General features: G+C 45.5%; 1 protein-coding gene across 3 annotated transcripts; it reads right to left on the reverse strand.

Moving 5' to 3' along the window:
- Positions 1-1,854: 1,854 nt before the first annotated feature.
- On the reverse strand, positions 1,855-19,515 carry RPP21 (ribonuclease P/MRP subunit p21). 3 transcript variants are annotated; one of them, XM_032648564.1, is made up of 5 exons: positions 19,263-19,512; positions 19,086-19,186; positions 18,909-18,991; positions 17,771-17,896; positions 1,855-3,098 (listed from the first exon to the last, which is right to left on the reverse strand). In XM_032648564.1, the coding sequence occupies exons 1-5, from the start codon at positions 19,317-19,319 to the stop codon at positions 3,073-3,075; spliced, it is 393 nt and encodes a 130-aa protein (XP_032504455.1). In that variant the 5' UTR covers positions 19,320-19,512; the 3' UTR covers positions 1,855-3,072. The 3 variants fall into 3 exon arrangements, with proteins under 3 accessions (XP_032504455.1, XP_032504456.1, XP_032504454.1); XM_032648565.1 differs by lacking the exon at positions 1,855-3,098 and adding an exon at positions 17,481-17,625 and having other exon boundaries at positions 17,764-17,896; positions 19,263-19,515; XM_032648563.1 differs by lacking the exon at positions 1,855-3,098 and adding an exon at positions 17,481-17,625 and having other exon boundaries at positions 19,263-19,506.
- Between the last annotated feature and the right edge of the window lie 410 nt (positions 19,516-19,925).

Below are 19,925 nucleotides of genomic sequence, written 5' to 3' on the forward strand. Positions count from 1 at the left end.
CCCAAAAAAGAGTTCAAAGGAAAATTTTAGATGTTCTCATGTCTGATTTATTTTTTTACTATTTTAAAGGGATGGAATTGCCCCCAGCAGGAACAAATGGGTCACAGGAAGATCCGCATCAAGGAGCACAGGTGGCCCCTCTCCTGATGCATAAAGAGTCTGAATTTTTCCTATACTGATTTCCGAAGCAGGCAGCAGAATAATACCACAGCCTAAGTTTTAACCACAGGTGTTCTCTCTTATGGATTTACAACCCAAGTTCACATTACATGGATGTTCTGAATATTAGCATGCCATGAATTCAGGATTAAGAAGGCCATACTCCAAGGAATCTGGTGAAAGGAAACACAAGAGAGGTCTGGAGGAATCTACTATCATCCATGCTTTGAAAATTCCAAAAATCATTTCATAAGCAAAATGAATACTTAACACTAAAAAAGAAAATATATGTTCACAAGAAACAAGATACCTTGAAAGAAGAAACAGAAAAAACAAACAACAGAATCCTATAACTTTTAAATTAGAGTAAGAAAAATAGGTTATAAAATAGCTTATTCTTACTGTGAATAAAAGACAAAATTTTAAATATTTTCAGCTAATAAGAAATTGTAAAGAATATCCAAGAAAATTTGAAAAGAATTATATACAACATTTTATAAATGAAAATATAGGAACTTCCCTGGTGGCGCAGTGGTTAAGAATCCGCCTGTTAATGCAGGGGACATGGGTTTGAGCCCTGGTCCAGGAAGATCCCACATGCCACAGAGCAACTAAGCCCGCGAGCCACAACTACCGAAGGCCGCACGCCTAGAGCCCGTGCTCCTCAACGAAAAGCAGCCCCCACTCTCTGCAACTAGAGAAAGCCTGCACGCAGCAATGGAGACCCAACACAGCCAAAATTAATTAATTAAATTTTAAAAACACAATAATTAAAACAAAAATTTCAATGGGATTTTCCAAAGGCAGACAATTTGACACAGACCATTACTAAAGGAACTCTGAAGAATGTACTTCAGGCAAAAGGAGAGGTCTCAGGAGGAGGGTGTGAGTTTAAATAAAAAATAAACAAGAAATAAGGGTAAGTGTGTGCATAACATTGAATGAAGATAAACTATGGAAAAAATTGAAATGTCTTGTGAGGTTAAAAAGGATAATAAATTGGGAGGGGATAATCAAAGTTAATTGAAATCTGAATTCTTTCTCTTTCCTCCACAATACTGAATTTATTTATATCCTGATAAAAAACTTAAAGATAAACTTCTCACTCATTATGTGGTCTATTTTTGTTTTGTTCTGTACATTTCAGTATAGGGCATAAGAGAATATTTTGTGGATCTTTCTGTATGTTATCTTCCCAACTTATTGCTGGATTGTTCAGTAACTCAGATGCTCTAAACTTATAATTAACAAATGTACAAATTCAATGGTAGGGCAATTTTCCACAATAAGAAGGCCATTCATGGAGTTGGTGGAATCTGCCAATTTAAGACTTTCAGCACTGTGGACAGATCTACATGTCCTAGTGTACAGGGAGTTCTCTCTCAACTGGATACAATGGGATACCAGAGAGGAAAGTTTAAGATAAACCCTAATGGTCATGAAACTGTGATTTGAAACACAGTCATTAATCACAATCTCAAATTCTGATTCTACCCCACTTCCAATACATCATTAACTGTGATGTCACTATAATAGAAGAGCCAGTCTGGGCAGAAGAGGAAGTGACTCACAGAGGCAGTAAGTCACCTGAGCCTCTGTTCTGCCAAGCAGCCCATCTACAGTGAACCTACAGTGTAACAGCATTTAGACCAAAGTAAGCACTTCAAGAGAAATAAAAACACGTCCACACAAAAACATTGTACACAAGTGTTTATAACAACATTATTTATAATAGCAAAAAATGGAAACCACCCAAATGTTTGTCAAATAATAAATGAATAAACAAATTGTAGTATGTCTATACAATGGAATATTATTCAGCAAAGAAGAAGAAGGAGGAGGAGAGAAGAAGAGGAAGAGGAAGAAGAAGGGGGAGGGGAGGAGGAGGAGAAAAAGAAGAGGAAGAAGAAGGGAAGAAAGGAAGTACTAATAATGCTACAAAAAGAATAAACCTCGAAAACATTATCCTAAGTGAAAGAAGTCAGAACCAAAAGGCCACATACTGTATGATTTAATTTATATGCAATATTCAGAACAGGAAATCTGTAGAAATAAAACATACATTGGTAGTTGCCTAAGACTGGGGTCTTGGGGGAAATGGAGAGTGACAGCTAATGAGTATGGTGTTTCTTTCAGGTGTGATAAGTGTTCTAGAATTGATTGTGGTAATGGTGGCACAACTCTGTTAATATATTAAAACCACCAAATTGTACACTTTGCGTGAATTGTATCGTATGTGATTTATATCTCAAGTTGTTAAAAATGATTGTGTCAAGTAAAATTAGTGTGTTTCTTTGCTTAAAAAAAGAAGCTATGAGAGAAAAACACCCAATATAGTTTTGTTGTTGTTGTTGCTTCCTGTTTTTTGTTTTTTTGGCCACGCCATGCGGCATGCGGGATCTTAGTTCCCAGGCCAGGGATTGAACCTGTGACCCCTGCAGTGGAAGCACAGAATCTTAACCACTGGACCGCCAGGAAACTCCCTCAATACAAGTGTTTATTAAAATGGAGAAATCGAAAATATAGGGAGTAGATTGATAATATTAATTACCTCAGTAAAGTGGGTGTGGGTTTAGTGATGGAAGAGATTTAAAAATATATTTATACAAATTTGATTGGTTCATTTCCTGTGTGAGTATGCATTATTTTTATAGTCAATTTTTAAAAAATAATTAATTTTATTTATTTACTTTTGGCTGCATTGGGTCTTCGTTGCTGCACGCAGGCTTTCTCTAGCTGTGGCGAGCCAGGTGCTACTCTTTGTTACAGTACACAGGCTTTTCTTGTTGTGGAGCACGGGCTCTAGAGCTCAGGCTCAGTAGTTGTGGCGCTCGGGCTCAGTTGCTCCGCGGCATGTGGGATCTTCCCCGACTAGGGCTTGAACCCGTGTCCGCTGCATTGGCAGGTGGATTCTTAACCACTGTGCCACCAGGGAAGCCCTATAGTCAATTTTGTAAAATAGAAAGTTAAGAAACTTGAGAGCTTGCCCCATAAACTCTGCAGCCAAATAAAAACAGTAACTAACAAATAACGAAGAGGTGTCTGGAATTTCTTCTTGGAGAATTGGCTTACTTTTGTGCAAGCCAGGAAGAGTACAATGATAAGAATCGAGGCAGGACTACAGTGGAAGAGAAGAAAAACACAAACATGAAGATACATGCGAGGACAGAGAGAAGATGACAAATCCAAGAACTGAACACAAATCATGTTAAAAGCCCTTTCAGTCAGGAATCGGCTGGGGTCAATGTGACAGGAAAATTGCAGCCCAGAGCCCAAGAGGACCAGACACCATGGACAAGGGACAGGGGCTTTCTGATGATTCCTTTTTTTCCTCCTTCCATTGCCCCAGCAAGATCATTGCCTAATTTATACCTATTGCATATTAAGAAATCAGCACCATTTGGAGACTTTGGGATAATAGGAGCACAATTTTTCAGCTCTTCTTGTATCAGTGTAGGCTTTTTCAGAAAAACAGCCCTACTCTGGTATTCAAGGAATAAAAAAATTAACACAGGAATAACAGTTTCTACCACAGTTGAAAATCTGGGGAGCAAACATCAGTGAAGTCATGTGGTAGGCGTGACAATGGTCTCCTAAAGAAGCCCATGTCTTAATCCCTGGAACATGTGAAAATGTCACCTGATACGACAAAAGGGACTTTTTGGCTCTTGAGATGGGAGTATTATCCTGGACTATACAGGCAGGTCCAATGTAACACAGGGTTCTTTACAAGTGAAAAAGGAAGGCAGGAGAGTCAGAGTTAGAGAATGAGATTCGACGACAGAGTCAGAGGTCACAGTGATTTGACTGTTGACTCAGAAGACAGAGGAAGGGGCCACAAGCTGAGTAATGCAGGCAGCCTCTGGAGACTGGAGAAAGCAAGGAAACAGATTCTCTCCTAGAGGCTGCAGAAGGAACACAGCCTCGCCGACCGCCGACATCTTGATTTTAGCCTCGTGAAACCTATTTCAGACTTTGACATCCAGAACTGTAAAATAACAAATTCATGTTGGTTTTTTTGTTTTTAAGTTTTATTTATTTTATTTGTTTATTATTTGGGTCTTCATTGCTGCCCGCGGGCTTTCTCCAGTTGCAGCGAGCGGGGGCTACTCTTCATTGTGGTGCGCGGGCTTCTCACTGCAGTGGCTTCTCTTGTTGTGGAGCACGAGCTCTAGGCGCGCGGGCTTCAGTAGCTATAGCTCACGAGCTCAGTAGTTGTGGCTCGCGGGCTCTAGAGTGCAGGCTCAGTAGCTGTGGTGCACGGGCTTAGTTGCTCATGGCATGTGGGGTCTTCCCGGACCAGGGCTCGAACTCGTGTCCCCTGCACTGGCAGGCAGATTCCTAACCACTGTGCCACCAGGGAAGCCCCGAAGCTCAGGTTCTTGATGTCTGATCGCAGAAAGAATTCAGTGAGAGACAAAGTGATAGGTAAGAAGTGGATTTATTTAGAGAGAAACACACTCCACAGAGTGTGGGCCATCTCAGAAGGTGAGAAAGGCCTCATGTTGTTTTAAGCCACTAAGTTTGTGGTAATTTGCTATGGCAGATAGGAAAATAATACCAGTCACCACCAAAATTCTGAGGAACTGAAGTTGGAAAGTTAGGGAAGCAAATGCTGGAGACCTCAGCTCAAAGAACTGGTGGGTGGTTCTCACAAGCTTTCCGGGAGATTGCTGTAATTCTCTAAAACCTGTGAGAAAACTCCCATCCTGTGTCTCAGTCTGCAAGGCAAAGCAGGTGGGTGTCAAACCTAGTACAGTAGCTGCTGAGAATTTCACACGTGCCTGCTCACTCATGTGCCTGATGGATAGCGAGATCTCCCCCTTCTGGGCCCCATATCTCATGCAAGTCTCTCCCACTGGAAAACTTGAACTTGAGCTATGGGGATTCTGGGACATACATTCCCTGGGTTCTCTTCTGCAGACGTGCTAGAAGTGGGGCTGCTGATTTGGTAGGATACAATTCTGCACATTGGTTAATAATGGCAAGTGCAGGAGGGTGGGCTGGCCCCTGGTGGACAAGCAAAGTTTCTGCAAGCTGATGTAAACCAGTGATGTATTTAAGAGATCCATTTAAATTCAGCAAACACTTTTTTTCTTTTTTTTTTTCTTTTTGGCCACACTGTGTGGCATGTGGGATCTTAGTTTCCTGACCAGGGATCCAGCCCGCGCCCCCTGTGGTGGAAGCGCAGAGTCTTAACCACTGGACCGCCAGGGAAATCCCCATAAATTCAGTAAATATTTTTGGTAGCTATGATGTGTCAAGGTAACTCATGGTTTTCTTGATTTTCCCTAGTATGACTCAAGAATGATCCTGAAAGACCATTGTTCTAGCCAGATCAGAACCATATATTTGAATTGGAAAAGTTGTGTCGGATCCTCCAAGTCTTAGGGGCTCATCTGAGGGGCAAAAATTTTTATTCTCTTACAGGTCTTGAGGTCAGAAGTCTAAAATTAGTTTCAGTGGACTAAAGTCAGAGTGTCAGCTGGGCTTGTTCCTGCTGGAGGCTCTAAGGAAAAACTCATTCTCTTACACTTTCCAGCTTCTAGAGTCTGCCTGTGTTGCTTGGTTTGTAGCTCCTTCCTCCACCGTTAAAAGTACATCACTTCAATCTCTGCTTCCATCATCACATCACCTTCTCTTCTGACTCTGACTCCTCCTTCCTTCTCTGATAAGGACGGTTGTGATTACATCTGGGCCCACCCTGCAAATTCAGGATAACCTCCCTTTTTCAAGATCTTCAGTTTCATCATATCTGCAAAGTCCCTTTTGCCACCTAAGGCAATATTCACAGTTTTCAGGCATTAGGATGTGATTAGGGGCCATTAGTCAGCCTAAGGCCAGTAGTAATTTGTAAGTAAAATGATTAAAGGGAAGCAAATTATTGACATCCTATTTGTAGTGCAATGTTATTTACTGTGACTTTGGCATACATTTTCTGCAATTAAAATGCTTTACAGATGTATACTACATATTGATAGCTTTTGTTTTATATGTATTCAAGACTATATGCAATTTGGGGCTATGTTTTCTAGAAATGATTGTGAGGGCCACTGAAGATTTTTAAGTAGGGGAAGGATCAAATGACATTTTGCTCTACAAATATCTCTCTGGTGGCTGGCAGAGTCTTTGGAGGACAGTAAGACTGGAAGAAAAGAAGTGTGTTAGGAAAACTTGGCAGAAATCTCAGGGACAGATAATGACGATCTCAGCTAGGCCAGTGGCCACGCACTGCGACTGGTATCCCAGCCAAGGGCAAATGCCTGAGATGGAGCAGCCACAAAGGGTGGAAGGGAAGGCAGAACAGACCAGGGCAGCGGTCTCTGGTTCTGCTAGAGTAGAAGCCCGCGCTGTCAGAGGTCCCGAGGCGAAAGGGACATGGATCTCCTGGGTTGGGGCACTGTTAGGTAAATCAGGTTTGAGCGCTATTTGTGTACTTGTAACGAGCTGGGGTAGCTGAGGGGCCCTGTGTGAGGGCAGGGACGCGCAATCAGCGGAGAACAAGAGCCGCAACTCAGGCCGGGTGGAGCTGCCACAAGGTGGCGCCAAAGGAGCGGACTCTGGGCGAGGGAAACTGACAATCTGTGACCAATGAAACTGCAGAGGAACTTCTGCAAAGCCACTTTTCCTCCGGGTTTTAGACTGCATTAGGTTTCTCGTGAACTATTTTCTAGCACCGGAGCCCATCATCTTCTCTTCTTCCTCTCGGCTCTTTCTCCAATTTGACTTTTCCCCTCATATTGAGGAAAAATCCTCCTATTGAGGTATTGCAAATTTCCAATGAGGGAAAAAAGGACCGTGAACTCTGTCCCTTAAGTCTCCTCTGGTTTCTCACTAACCCACAGCGTCCCACGCTTCCCAGACACAACAAGAAGCTCAAAGGACAAAGTCGAATTGCATCTTCCCTACACCTCTGGGAAGCAAAAGGCATGTCCAAGCTTGGGGAACACATCTGAGCTGGGAGAACCGTGAAACTCGCAAGACAAGTCCCATATCTGTGTGTGTGTGTGGCGGGGATGGAGCGGTGTCTGAGAAGTGACAACAGGGAGAGACCAGCGGAAGCTCTCAGGTGGGAGTCAGAGCAGGACCTCCCAGCGAAGTCGAAAAGGGAAAGGGAAAGGAAGAATCTCAGCAGCTGGAAAAGAGAGCCAGACCCAGAAGTGGCCCGGGAGTGTTTGCGGCTTCCCGGCTGTGCAGCTCAGACGCATCGCTGCGTCGGTCATTCCTTAAATCAACCAACGGTTATTTAACGTCCTCTATCCGCCAGCCACGATGCTGGACTGTGCGGGTACAAAACTCCAGGAACTCGTGCAGAGACACCGATCTGGTGTCGCGGAGCTGGCCCCGCGGCCAGCCGCAGGCGGATCCGCGCACCCCGGGCCTCCGTCCTGCTCGCCTGGGTCAGGGCCCGTCCCAGCCGCCGCTCCCAGCCCGCAGCTCTGTCCTGCTTTGGCAAGGCTCTGCCAAGCGGAAGACTCAACAACGCTGTGAAGCCCCGAGGAAGACAGAAATTGACGAAAAAAACCTCTAAATGCCTAAATCATAGATAGCTCCCGGTGATTTTTAGTGGGAGAATGTTACGAGATCAGGATTCCTGGAGTCAGTATCCACTTTGGCTATATACTTATCAGAACCCAAAACACTTCAGGATCATTCACTTCAGCAAAAACACATCTCTGGAATGGATGTTATGAAATCATTGGCTCCCCAGGGTAACTGCACACTGGAGGAAGATCAACAGTGTAGTTTAGGTGACCTTGGAGAGCTTGCAAGTTTAAGAGGCTTGGTTGTACAACACCCACCTTCTCTAAATATAAATTCAGATGTTAATAGCAATTCATATTCAACCCCGAGATGGTGGAAAATTCTTTTGTTCAGGGAATGCTTCCTAATCCTTTTGTAATAAGACAGAGAGAAAGGGCAGAACCCAAATGCAGCAGCTGAGACAGAAATTCAAGGATCAGTCACATGCTTAATAATCTAGATGTAATAAGATAAGTGCTGAAACACATCAGGAAAACAGCAATGATGCAAGAAATGACAAACAAAAATCAAGGCAGAATTTCAAGAAAATCTTGAGTGCTTATTACATGAGCAATTGTTTTAAGAGGCCAGAACACTGATGGATTGAGGAATGAAACCGTGTAACTCAGACTGGGACTTGAACCCATGGTCTTTTAACTGAGATCACACACCTGGTCTCAGGACTTAATGAAGCTCAGGTCCTTGATGTCTCATTGCAGAAAGAATTCAGTGAGAGACAAAGTGATAGATAAGAACTGGATTCATTTAGAGAGAAACACACTCCACAGACAGAGTGTGGGCCATCTCAGAAGGTGAGAGGCCTTGGGAGAAACAAGTGGAAATGAAACAGGAGGGAAGGGGGCAGGGCACAACCTTTAAAAGAATGACACAGCCATAGGGCATGACAAAAACTGGTTAGAACCAACTAGGTCCAAGATGGCAGACAAGTTGACTTCCAGTAGACCTTGAGCCTCAGTATACGCTCACTGTAATACATTAGCAGACTAAATGACACACCCACCAGCGCTATGACAGATCCTGCAAGCCGTGCAGAGTGACAAAAAAGGAGGGGGGGCAAAGGTCTTGAATAGATATTTTTCCAAAGATGTACAAATGGTCAACAAGTATAGGAAAAGATGCTCAACATCATTAGTCTTAGGGAAATGCAAATCAAAACCATAAGGAGATAGCACTTCACACCCACTAGGATGGCTATAATAAACAAACAAAATAACAAGTGCAAGAATGGAGAGAAATTAGAATGCTTGTATATTGCTAGTGGGAATGTAAAATGGTGCAGCAGTTGTGGAAGAGAGTTTGGTGGTTCCCCCCAAAACGGAACTACCATATGATCCAGCAATTCCACTCCTAAGTATAGACCCCAAAGAACTGAAAACAGGTGTTCAAACAGAAACTTGTAAATAAATCTGGTCACAGCCTACAGATTCTGAGGACAGAATCCTCCTCTGGACTCCTGTCTCCCCCATCCTAAGGCTCCTTCTCTGACCCTCCTACCTACTTACTCAGTTTCAGGAAAAAAAAGTCCCAGTCTTTACCCCTTATGAGGAGAAAACATCCTGTGAGATGCCAGGGTGAATACTCTTAAGGAGCTGCTAGTCTTGGGCCCCAGTGAAGTTTCCAGAACTATCTCAGTCCAGACTAGGGCAGGATCAGGAAGCAATACGGGAAAGGGAAGTGTTGGTGAAACTGTGCACCCCAGATTGGGACTTGAACCCACGTGCCGGGACACGAACCCAGCCTAAACCCAGATTGGAACTTGAACCTGACCAAAACCCACGGTCTTTTTTTTTTTTTTGTACATTTATTTGTTTTTTAAATTTTTGGCTGTGTTGGGTCTTTGTTGCTGTGCATGGACTTTCTCTAGTTGCGGCGAGTGGGGGCTACTCTTCATTGCGGTGCGCCGACTTCTCATTGTGGTGGCTTCTCTTGTTGCGGAGCACGGGCACCAGGTGCATGGGCTTCAGTAGTTGCCACATGCGGGCTCAGTAGTTGTGGTGCATGGGCTTAGTTGCTCCACGGCATGTGGGATCTTCCCGGACCAGGGCTCGAACCCACGTCCCCTGCATTGGCAGGCGGATTCTTAACCACTGTGCCACCAGGGAAGCCCCCACGGTCTTTTATCTGAGATCAGGTAAAAGGCCTGATCTCAGGTTAACACCTGGTTTCAGGACTTAATGAAGCTCAGGTTTTGATGTCTCATGGCAGAAAGTATTCAGTGAGAGATAAAGTGATAGGTAAGTGGATTTAGAGAGAAACACACTGCACAGACAGAGTCTGGGCCATCTCAGAAGGTGAAGAGTGGCACCAGGGTATGGGGTTGTCAGTTTTTATAGGAGTGGGTAATTTCATAGGCGAATGAGTGGGAGGAGTATTCCAGCTGTTGTGGGGATTTCCAGAAATCGGGCTACCACCCACTTTTTTGGTCTTTTGATGGTCAGCGTTGGAACTGCCATGACGCTGTGAGTGTGTCATTTAGCTTGCTGATGTGTTACAATGAGCATATACTGAGGCTCAAGGTCTACTGGAAGTCAACTTGTCTGCCATCTTGGACCTATTTGGTTCTAATCAGTTTATGTCATGTCCTCGGGCTCTATCACTCTTTTAAAGATTGTGCCCTGCCCCCTTCCCTGTTTCATTGGGACTAGTCAGTTGCTCTCCCAAAGCCTATCCTGCAGCAGAGACCCTAGGCCTCTGACCTGTAACTTCTGGGTGTGAGTATGTTAACCATATTTTCTAGTTTCTGAAGTTTTTAACCTGTTGGGCCTTGCAGATTAGGGAGAGACTGCCCCTCCCGGGGTTAGCCTACTCTTAGAGATAGCAATCAGCTCTCCCAGGAGCTCACCCTTTGACATGCAAACTAACCAATCTGGAGTCTGCACCCCCCCCACCCCCCCACCCCCCCCACCCCCGCACCTGCTTTATTCCCTCTTAAGCTTGTGAGACATTAACCCTAGGCCCTAACCGCCCCAGCACCAGGCATCAGACAACTAGGGCTACACCCTGGAGCTAAGATTATTCAAACTAGCAATGCCAAACCTGGTCGGCCCGCTTTTGCCCTGTCTCACCAGTTCCTTCCCACAAAAACCACAATACAGGCTTTCCTGCTGTTCCGCTTGCTCTCTATCTGCAACTGACCCCGACCTCAGTGCTCTGCCTGTGGCCCTTCTCAGTGTGATGTGCAATGCCCCCTCCTCACTTCTTGGGAACCAGAGTAAAACTATCTTTTCAATGGTAATCATCTCCTGATCTGTTGGCGTCACCATACACACCAGAGTAGAAGCAAAATCCCAGGTACCTTTTAAAACAGGGAGGACACCAAATTCTGGTGGCCTGAGCTCTGTTCCTCTGTCCTCACCTGCGCTGGCTACAGTTAACCTGCCACTCTCACCTAATGCTTAAGCTTGCGAGGCATCTATGTACACACGTTCACCAAATTTTCTCACTTATTCACATATCTGTTATGCTAACATTTAACTTCATATAAAAATTTATAAAAACCAAGGACAGAATTTATAGGAGGGTGAACTGTATTATGGAAATCTGATCTCCAGGCATCCTGGGTGCCTCTCAGGTACACCCCAGACCTACTGAGCACAGACCTCAAGGCGACAGCAGGGGAAATCTGGCTTCAAACAGATCTCTGTGACCTGTAAATACCACGAAGTGGCCCGCTCTGCTGAAGCAGCAGTCTGACCCCAGAAAGTCCTGGGATGCAGGGACTATGGTTCAACAGGCAGCAGCCTCCCTGCTCTGCTTCTAGCCTAAAACTTCTCAGTCTGCCCACCTGACAAACAAGCTTCTAATGCAGAAAACTCCTACCCCAAGTACCCAGTCCCAGCGAGCCTGGCTCCTTGCAGATTTCGGCCACCCAGGCAGTGGTTGCTCAACTAGGCTAAGGCCTTGCCCACCTGAGAGCCAGTCTCCTTCCCACAGCCTGCTGCATACCTAGGTGTAGTCATTTCTAGCCCAGCGGTAACAGGGGCAGAAAATGGGGCAATTCTGCCACTTAGGGTGGGGAAGCCATAAGGAAATGGGGGCTCTCTTTCCTACCTGGACTCTTTCTCTTCCCTATAACAAGCATCGAGGTAACAGCAAGAAGATAAAGGCAAGTCCCATAGGTGGGAGGATAATGACTCACACAGGGAATATGATGGTCTTGGATATGATAGGCCAGGAAAGCAGCTCTTAGAAGGGAAGGTGAAAGGTGCTGATCTTCAGGTTTAACCCTTGAAGATCTGTGGTCTTTGGGTTTCAATACTCCAGCCCTCCCTGCTCCACCCTGTGCTCAAGGCTCCATCCTCAGACTCTGTAGAAATACTTCATGGAGGTAGGGAGGAGCTGATACCTTGCTCCTTCCTGGGGTCCAAGGTTGATGGGGCAGGGAAGGGGTAGGGGGTGAAGGGGCTCCTGAGACAGAAGAGGGGCAGCAAGATAGAGAAAGGCAGTGACTAGGAGATGGGTGAGAGGAGGGCTGAGGAGACCAGTGGATTGAAGTTACCTTTTTTTGCATATGGATAAGCAATTGTTTCAGCATCATTTGTTGTAAAGAAATGTCATTTCTTTACCGAATTGCCTTTTTGCCTTTGCCCAAAATAAGTTATCCATATATGTGTTGATCTATTTCTGGACTTTATTCTGCTCCATTGATCTATTTGTCTATCTTTACACCAAGACTATATTGTCTACTATTGCTTTATAAGTCTTGAACTCAAGTCTTTAATTCCAATTTGTTATTCTTTTTCAGAGTTGTTTTGGCTATTAATATATGACTTTCAGAGTAAAAAAAAAAAAAGGGCTTGAGATTGCTTTAAATCTAGGGAGACATGTTTTGGGAGAATTGACATCTCAATAATATTGAGTCTTCCAATTAATGAACAGGCTATATCTCTCCATTTATTCGGGTCTTGGAACAATATTTTGTAGTTTTCAGTACATAGGCCTTTCATAATTTTTGTCATATTTACCCCTAAGTATTTAATATCTGGATGCTATTGTAAATGGTATTGGTTTTTAATATTAATTTCTAATTGTGTATAGAAATACAATTTCTAATATATAGAAATACAATTTTTTTTAATATCCTGCACTCTTGCCAAACTCACTTATTAGGTGTAGGAGCTTTTTATTTTTTATTTTTATTTATTTTTTGGCTGCATTGCACAGCGTTCAGGGATCAAACCCACGTGGACAAGGGATCAAACCCACGCTCCCTGCAGTGGAAGTGTAGAGTCTTAACCACCGGCTCACCAGGGAAGTCCCTGTAGGAGTTTTCAAGTGATGTCTTAAGACTTCCTGCATAGATGATCATGTCTTCTGCAAACTAAAACAATTTTACTCCTTCCTTTCCAATCTGGATGCCTTTTGTTTCTTTTTCTTGCCTTGTTGCACTGGCTAGAGCCACTAGTTGAATGATGAGTAGAAGAGGCGACAGTAGCCAACCTTGTTTTTTTCCTGACTTTAGGGGGAATGCATTCATTTTTTCACCATTAAATGTGATGCTAGTTGTAGCTTTTTCATAGATGTCCTTTTAAGGTTGAGGAACTTTTCATCTATTCCTCATTTGCTGAGAGATCTTATTAGGAATAAATGTTAGATTCTGTCAAATGCTTTTTCTACATTTACTGAAATTATATGTTTTTTTTCTCTTTTAGTTCATTAACATAGTGAATTATTGTTCTGTCTCATTCTTCTTTGAAATCGGAAAATATTCCCCCTGATTTATACAACAGATCCTCAAAAGGCTCAATGGACAGCATCAGGTACTTTGATTATCTTTATAATGAGAGGATATATGCTAAGAACCTTATAGCATTAACATTACAGAGAGAAAAGTTCATAGAGAGTTACAGAAGTGATGGCATGTCTCTCCATTCTACATACAGTATACTTTCCAGAAGCCCTGGGAATGATTAGATTGAATTCCAAACCCAACTTCCACCCTGCACTGAGATGAATAATGTCCCCCACCAAGTTTTTGTCCACCTAGAACATGTGAATGTGACCTTATTTGGAAATAGGGTCTTTGCAGATATAATCAAGTTAAGATGACATCATATTAGATTAGGGTGGGCCCTACTCCAATGACTGATGTCCTTGTAAGAGGGAAACGTGGACAGAGATGGAGACAAACAGGGAGAATGCCATACAATGTTGGAGGCAGAGACTGGAGTGACGTATCTACAAGCCAAGAATCACCAAGGATTGCTGATAAACATCAGAAGCTAGGAACAAGCAAGGAGGACTCCTTCTACAGAGCCTTTGGAGAAAGCGCTGTCCTGTGGATAGCTTGACTTCTAGCCTCCAGCACTGTGAGAGGATAAACTTCTGTTGTTGTAAGCCACCCATTTTGTGGCACTTTGTTATGACAGCCCTAGGAAACTAATACACACATCAGGGCTGGAGATATACTGGACTCTGTACGTTTGGATCAAATAGGAATTCATAAAATATCCTTTTCAGAGAATATTTTCAAAGTACAGACCAATATCTTGTTCTGAATATATTATATCACATATCACGAGACCATTTAAACTTTAGTTTTGTGGAATTGCTAGTTTTGTGGACTCTGCTAGTCCATCAGGAAATCTACGGGTTCTACCTTCAAACTAGATCTAAAATCTGAACACTGCTCTCCCTCTGTTAAGACCCTGGTCCAAGCCAGTATCACCTCTCACATGGGTGACCACAACAGCTTCCTGTTTTCCTTTCTTCCAATCTTGCTCTCCTAGTCAACTGTTAGATCAGAGTGATCCTTTTTAGATGTTAAGCCAGATCACGTCATTTCTTGCTAAAAACCTCCAATGGCCTCCCAATGAACAAGTCAATTTCCTTATGATGGCCTAGAGATCCTTGGCCTCCCATTATCTCCTGGCCACATTTACTACTCTCCACCTGGCTCTCTCTGTTCACTCACACCAGCCTCTTGCGCACTATGAATACTCTGCGCAGGCTCCCTCTTCAGGACACTTGCCCTAGCTGCTCCCTCTGCCTGGAAGTTTCTCCCAGATATCTGCGTGACTGTTGAAGGAGGTAATCATGAAAACATGACTGCTGGTTGACCCTCGAACTGGACCCGGGCAATGAGGGGCTCCTCACCCACTCTCCTGTCCTTGGAGTGTGAGTTCTGCCCACTGTTCCCACAGTGGGAGCTGTTCCAAGGGCATAGCTTTGAGAGAGCAAGGTGTTGTTGAGACCATCTGGACTGAAGGCATGACTGAACCCTATTAAGGCCTCTATATAAACTTTTTAAGATTCTGCTGGGTGAGTGTGGAGGTCTAACTTGTCTTGCTGCTGCCCAAGACAAAGCTTCGTATGTAAGTTTCCTTGCTTGTTTTAAACCTGCCACCTACCAATGTGGAGTGGTCTGCCTCTTTCTTTGATCTCTCCTTGCTCTCCATGTACAGGGGCTGGTTTCAGATTTTACCTAGGAAGCTCCTGAGGTTTTGAACCAACAATGACTAGATCCCTTACCTTCCTCAAATCTTTTTTGCTTCCTTTTTTTTGGCAACACCATGCGGCCTGCCAGATCTTAGTTCCCCAACCAGAGATGGAACCCGAGCCCTCTGCAGTGGAAGTGCAGAGTCCTAACCACTGGACTGCCAGGGGATTCCCAGACCTTGTTTTTTTGATTCAGTTGGGATGACATAAGTTTCTTCTCTCTCCTCTATTTAATTTTATCTAACAGGTCCTAAAAGAGCACAGATTTTGAATTATTGAATTGTTTAGAAACATTAAAGAAAACTATTGAATAATAGGGCTTTGATTTCCTCTTTGTTATAGGAAATCCATTTTTGCACATACTGACAACTATTCTATCATAATAAGTAAATATGAAAAAGGACAGAGTTTTGGGATGGGGAGGAAGAGGGCTATGATCTCTAGTTAGAGGAACCCCAGTGCTATCCCACTGTGGACATGTTCAGTCATGTGCAATCATAAACACACTCAAAACAACTTGGCCAAGAATCAGATTTAGTGCATAAGAACCAACCAGCTCAGAAATGACACTCAAGGAGGGAACCAAGGAAGGTGAGCTGAGGACACAAAGGGTCCAGGCCTGCATGGGGTGCACCTTCAGGCTACATGTTTGTGCTGGCTGCTACAGTTGACCCGTTGAGTACTATCTCCAGAAATAAACGTCAAAGAATAACTTAGAAACATTTAGTTACTTGCACACTGATAAGTATTTTCCATGCAAACAGTGTACTGGCATGTGAAGGAATCAGTGAAGAGAATGAGTCAGGGACAAAGGCAAAACAAGGATGTGGTAGACTGCTACACTGGTGGTCCTCAAGGAACCAATGAACCTCCAAGTATCCACGCCCCAGTGTAGCCCCTTCCACACTGAACGTGGGCTTGGCCACATGACTTACTCTGGTCAAGGTGACATTAGCAAGCGTGACGAGGATAGAGGATTGATACGCACTTGCACCGTGGAGCCTGTCTTCTTGGAATACTCTCTGTGGAAGCCAGAAGCTTTGTAAGGAAGTCCAACCACCCAGAGACAGCCATGTTGTGAGGACGTCAAGGCCAGTTACAGAGCAAGGCCACATGGAGAAGCAATGAGGTGCATACATGCAAATGAAGCTTCTTGAGTCTTCCAGACCAGGTACCAGCCTCCAGCTAAATGCAGCTGAGTGACTCCAGCTGATGCTATACGGAACAGAAGAACCACCCAGACAGGCCCTCAACCAGTCTAGCCCACAGAATCAGGGGAAATAACACATCATTGCTGTTTTAAGCTACAACGTTATGCAGTGATTTTTATGCAGCAATGAATAAGTGCAACCAGGATTTACAAGAGAAAGGGAAGAGAGGAAACTGCATTCTGGGAAGAGTGAATTTTGTTTGTCCACTTTTGGGGTAAACTGATTAGCTGGCACCTAGCAAAGAGGTCAGTCTGAAATTCTGACTTCGAGTAAATTGTCCAGGGATAGCAAATAAAACAATTTTGGTTGTTTACTGATTCTCAAGAAAACCTTGAAGGTGTACCTACAGAACTTACTTGTGTAATATCTGACAGTGTCCGTTTGTTAGTACCTTTGACTTTATTAGTTCAGGTTGTACAACTTCTCTTATTAGAATTTTTTTTTTTTTTTTTTTTTGCGGTACGCGGGCCTCTCACTGTTGTGGCTTCTCCCGCTGCAGAGCACAGCCTCCGGACGCGCAGGCCCAGCGGACATGGCTAACGGGCCCAGCCGCTCCGCGGCATGTGGGATCCTCCCGGACCGGGGCACGAACCCATGTCCCCTGCATCGGCAGGCGGACTCTCAACCACTGCGCCACCAAGGAAGCCCCCTCTTATTAGAATTTTATAGAAGAAAACACAGAGATTGGGAAAAGACCCAAAAGGAAGTGGGCCTGGAGAATCTAAACCCTCCCTCCACCAATCCCACCCAAACTTTTTTTCCCTCCTTTAAAAACAGCATCAGTGGCATCAGTGGTCTGTCTGTCCAGCCCTTTAGCCAACAGTCAGGGCTACCTAAAAATGGACTGCCTTAAGGAGGATCAGGGCCTCGCAGACAACCCCAGAGCCTGCGTTCCAATCATGGCACTGCACTGAGGAAGCCGGGGTGGAGGGGCACTGGAGGCAGGGTCCTGGAAATGGGAGCTGCTTCATGGGGCCAAGTGGTAATTGGGATCTCCCTGAATGGTGGGAGTATGAGGATGATAATGACAAAGGACTAAAAGGACAAAGAGGTTAGCTGGTGACAGAGAAATACAGACAGAAACAGAGGAAAATGGAGTTAAGAGCTGAAATACAGAACAGAATCATGCAAAGTTAAAGAGAATTAAAATTTATTTGGAAGACGGGGTGAATCCATCACTGGCGATTGGAACTCTGAGGCTGAACTTTCTCCTCAGGAAGGTGGGCTGGAATGCGGTGGGTTGTGTTTGGCAGGGGTTGTGGTGGTTTGGGATCTGAGTAGATGAGCAGAATTAGTTTTTTAAGACTGTGGCACCTTTCACACCAACCCAGAACCCACCAATGTGTCCACCGCAGCTCTATGTTACCCACTGTCCCTACTCCCCTGGGGTACCCCCCATTTTCTCAACCACCTCTCACCTGCCTGGCTCCCCAGCTGGGCCTCAGGCCGGTCTCCCCAGAGCAGATGCCTAGGATCGTTGAGGAACCGTTGGCTGCGCTGGCATGTCAGGCAGGTCTGTACAGTCCAGCGCTGAGCCTTGCAGCCTGGGGTGCATGAGGGGAAAAGAGAGTGCCCAGGTTTAGGAAAAGAAAAGGTCTCCTGCACCCAGTTTTGCCTCCACCGTTTTCCAGTAGGGATTCTACTCCCTCCCCACCTCGATTTGATGGTGTCAGGTCTCTGCATAAAGTCTGTCATTTTCTTGGTACCCTTTATTTATTTATTTGGTTGTGCCGGGTCTTAGTGGCAGCACGTGAGATCTTTGTTGCAGCGTGCGAGTCGTGCGGGTCGTGCGGGATCTTCGTTGCTGCATGCGGGATCTAGCCCCTGACTAGGGATTGAACCTGGGCTCCTTGCATTGGGAGCGTGGAGTCTTAACCACTAGACCACCAGGGAAGTCCCTCTTGGTACCCTTTAAGATAAAGTCCAAACTCCTTAACAAGACTCTTCAAGATCTGCCCTGTTTCCCTCTCCGGCCTCCTGTCTTGCCCTTGCCCACCTCAGAGCCAGCCTCCTGGGCTCTCAGTTCCTTGACAGCACCACAAGCTCTCTTGTCTGAGGCCTCACAAATGCCTAGGATTTCCATCTCCCACTCCCTTCCCTTATAATGAACCTCACCATCACTGGTTTAAGTAACTTAGTATTCTACTTCCCTAATTAAAGCATTTTTCTACGCTATTCTAATTGTTTCTGTCTTAGTCTGTCCCATCAGACTATAATTTCATGAGAATAATGACTCTAGAGCAATACTTGACACATCTCAGAAAAATAATTGTTGAATGAATGAATGAATATGGGAATCATGTCCTCCATGATGTCGAATAACATCTATTATCATGCACGGGCGAGGTTGCTTCTCATGGCAACATCATTTCTCTACTGCCCAGACCTAGTTTGTCCAAGTGGAGTTAAGCTGTTAACTCAGAGCTGAAGAAAGCCGACGCCTCCAAATCCTACACCTGGCACCCATCTACATCGAGGAATGGATCATTGCCCGTGCCCTCCCCCAGCCCACAGGTGTTCCTCAAACATCCCACCTCGGCAGTAGGGAGCACTCACGTCTCTGGCGCTGGGTGCAGGTCAGGCCCGGGATGAGGAGGGAAGAGCAGCCACGACAGAGGGTCCTCTTCACCGAAGGGTCCCTGGGGGCGGAGGTGGGTGGTGGTCTGGGCGCCCGCTCTCCCTCTCCCCTCCTTCCCCCGTCCAGCCCGCCGCCGGGCTCCGCACCCCTCTCACCGCCGCAATACGAGCCTCTTCGCTATGGTCCTCTCCGTGTGGCAGTAAAACCTCGCCAGTGCCTGGTTCTCGGGGTCCTGCGCGAGGACGCAGTGGGCAGCCTGAGGGAAGGAGCCGTCAGTGGGGGCCCTCCGCACTGGGCCGCCTCCCTGTGCGTGCGCCGCAACGCGGACTCACCTGGTACAGGAAGCTGAGCCTCTGGAAGGCCTCGCGGTCCTTCACCTGCCCGGCCATCCGAGCCGCGATAGCTCCCCACACGCCGCAGTCCACAGGCCCCACCCTAGGGTAGCCCCGCTCCCGGGCGTCCGCGCAAGGCCTCCTGGGAACTGTAGTTCCTGGGGCCGTGCGCGCTCCTGTGCCGTCCTTACTCTGGCGACACCCTGCGGCCTCACAGACCCATCTATTTGCAAACCCACACCATCCCCTGCAATCCAAGCCAGGGGTTCCTTTATGAGTTTTGGCTTCCTTTTAGTCTTCCTCAAGCCCACGATTATATTAGGTAGAGACTGGAGAGGTTAGTGGAGCAGCAGAGAATCTTAAACTGCTAAACATCTTCAGGACAGAAGACTGGTCTCTTTATGCAGATAGGTTGGGGAGATGGTTATGTGCAATATATACCTGGCTAGACCTCCTGCCCTATGCTCCTGAAGCCAAAGGCAGATGCCCGGAAGACCTACAGACTGAAGGAGCAGTTGATACAGTCAAAAAACCCACTAGTGCCAGAGACAGTGAAATTGGAAAGGATCTTGAGGGCAGTGGAGGGAGGGAAGAGGGCTCCTGGCCCTTAGAAAGCACAGCTTACTCCCAATCTTTTCCACTTACCAAAATGCAGTGCTGGAC

This window comes from Phocoena sinus, chromosome 11, assembly GCF_008692025.1.
Source record: "Phocoena sinus isolate mPhoSin1 chromosome 11, mPhoSin1.pri, whole genome shotgun sequence".
Taxonomy (NCBI): Eukaryota; Metazoa; Chordata; class Mammalia; order Artiodactyla; family Phocoenidae; genus Phocoena; species Phocoena sinus.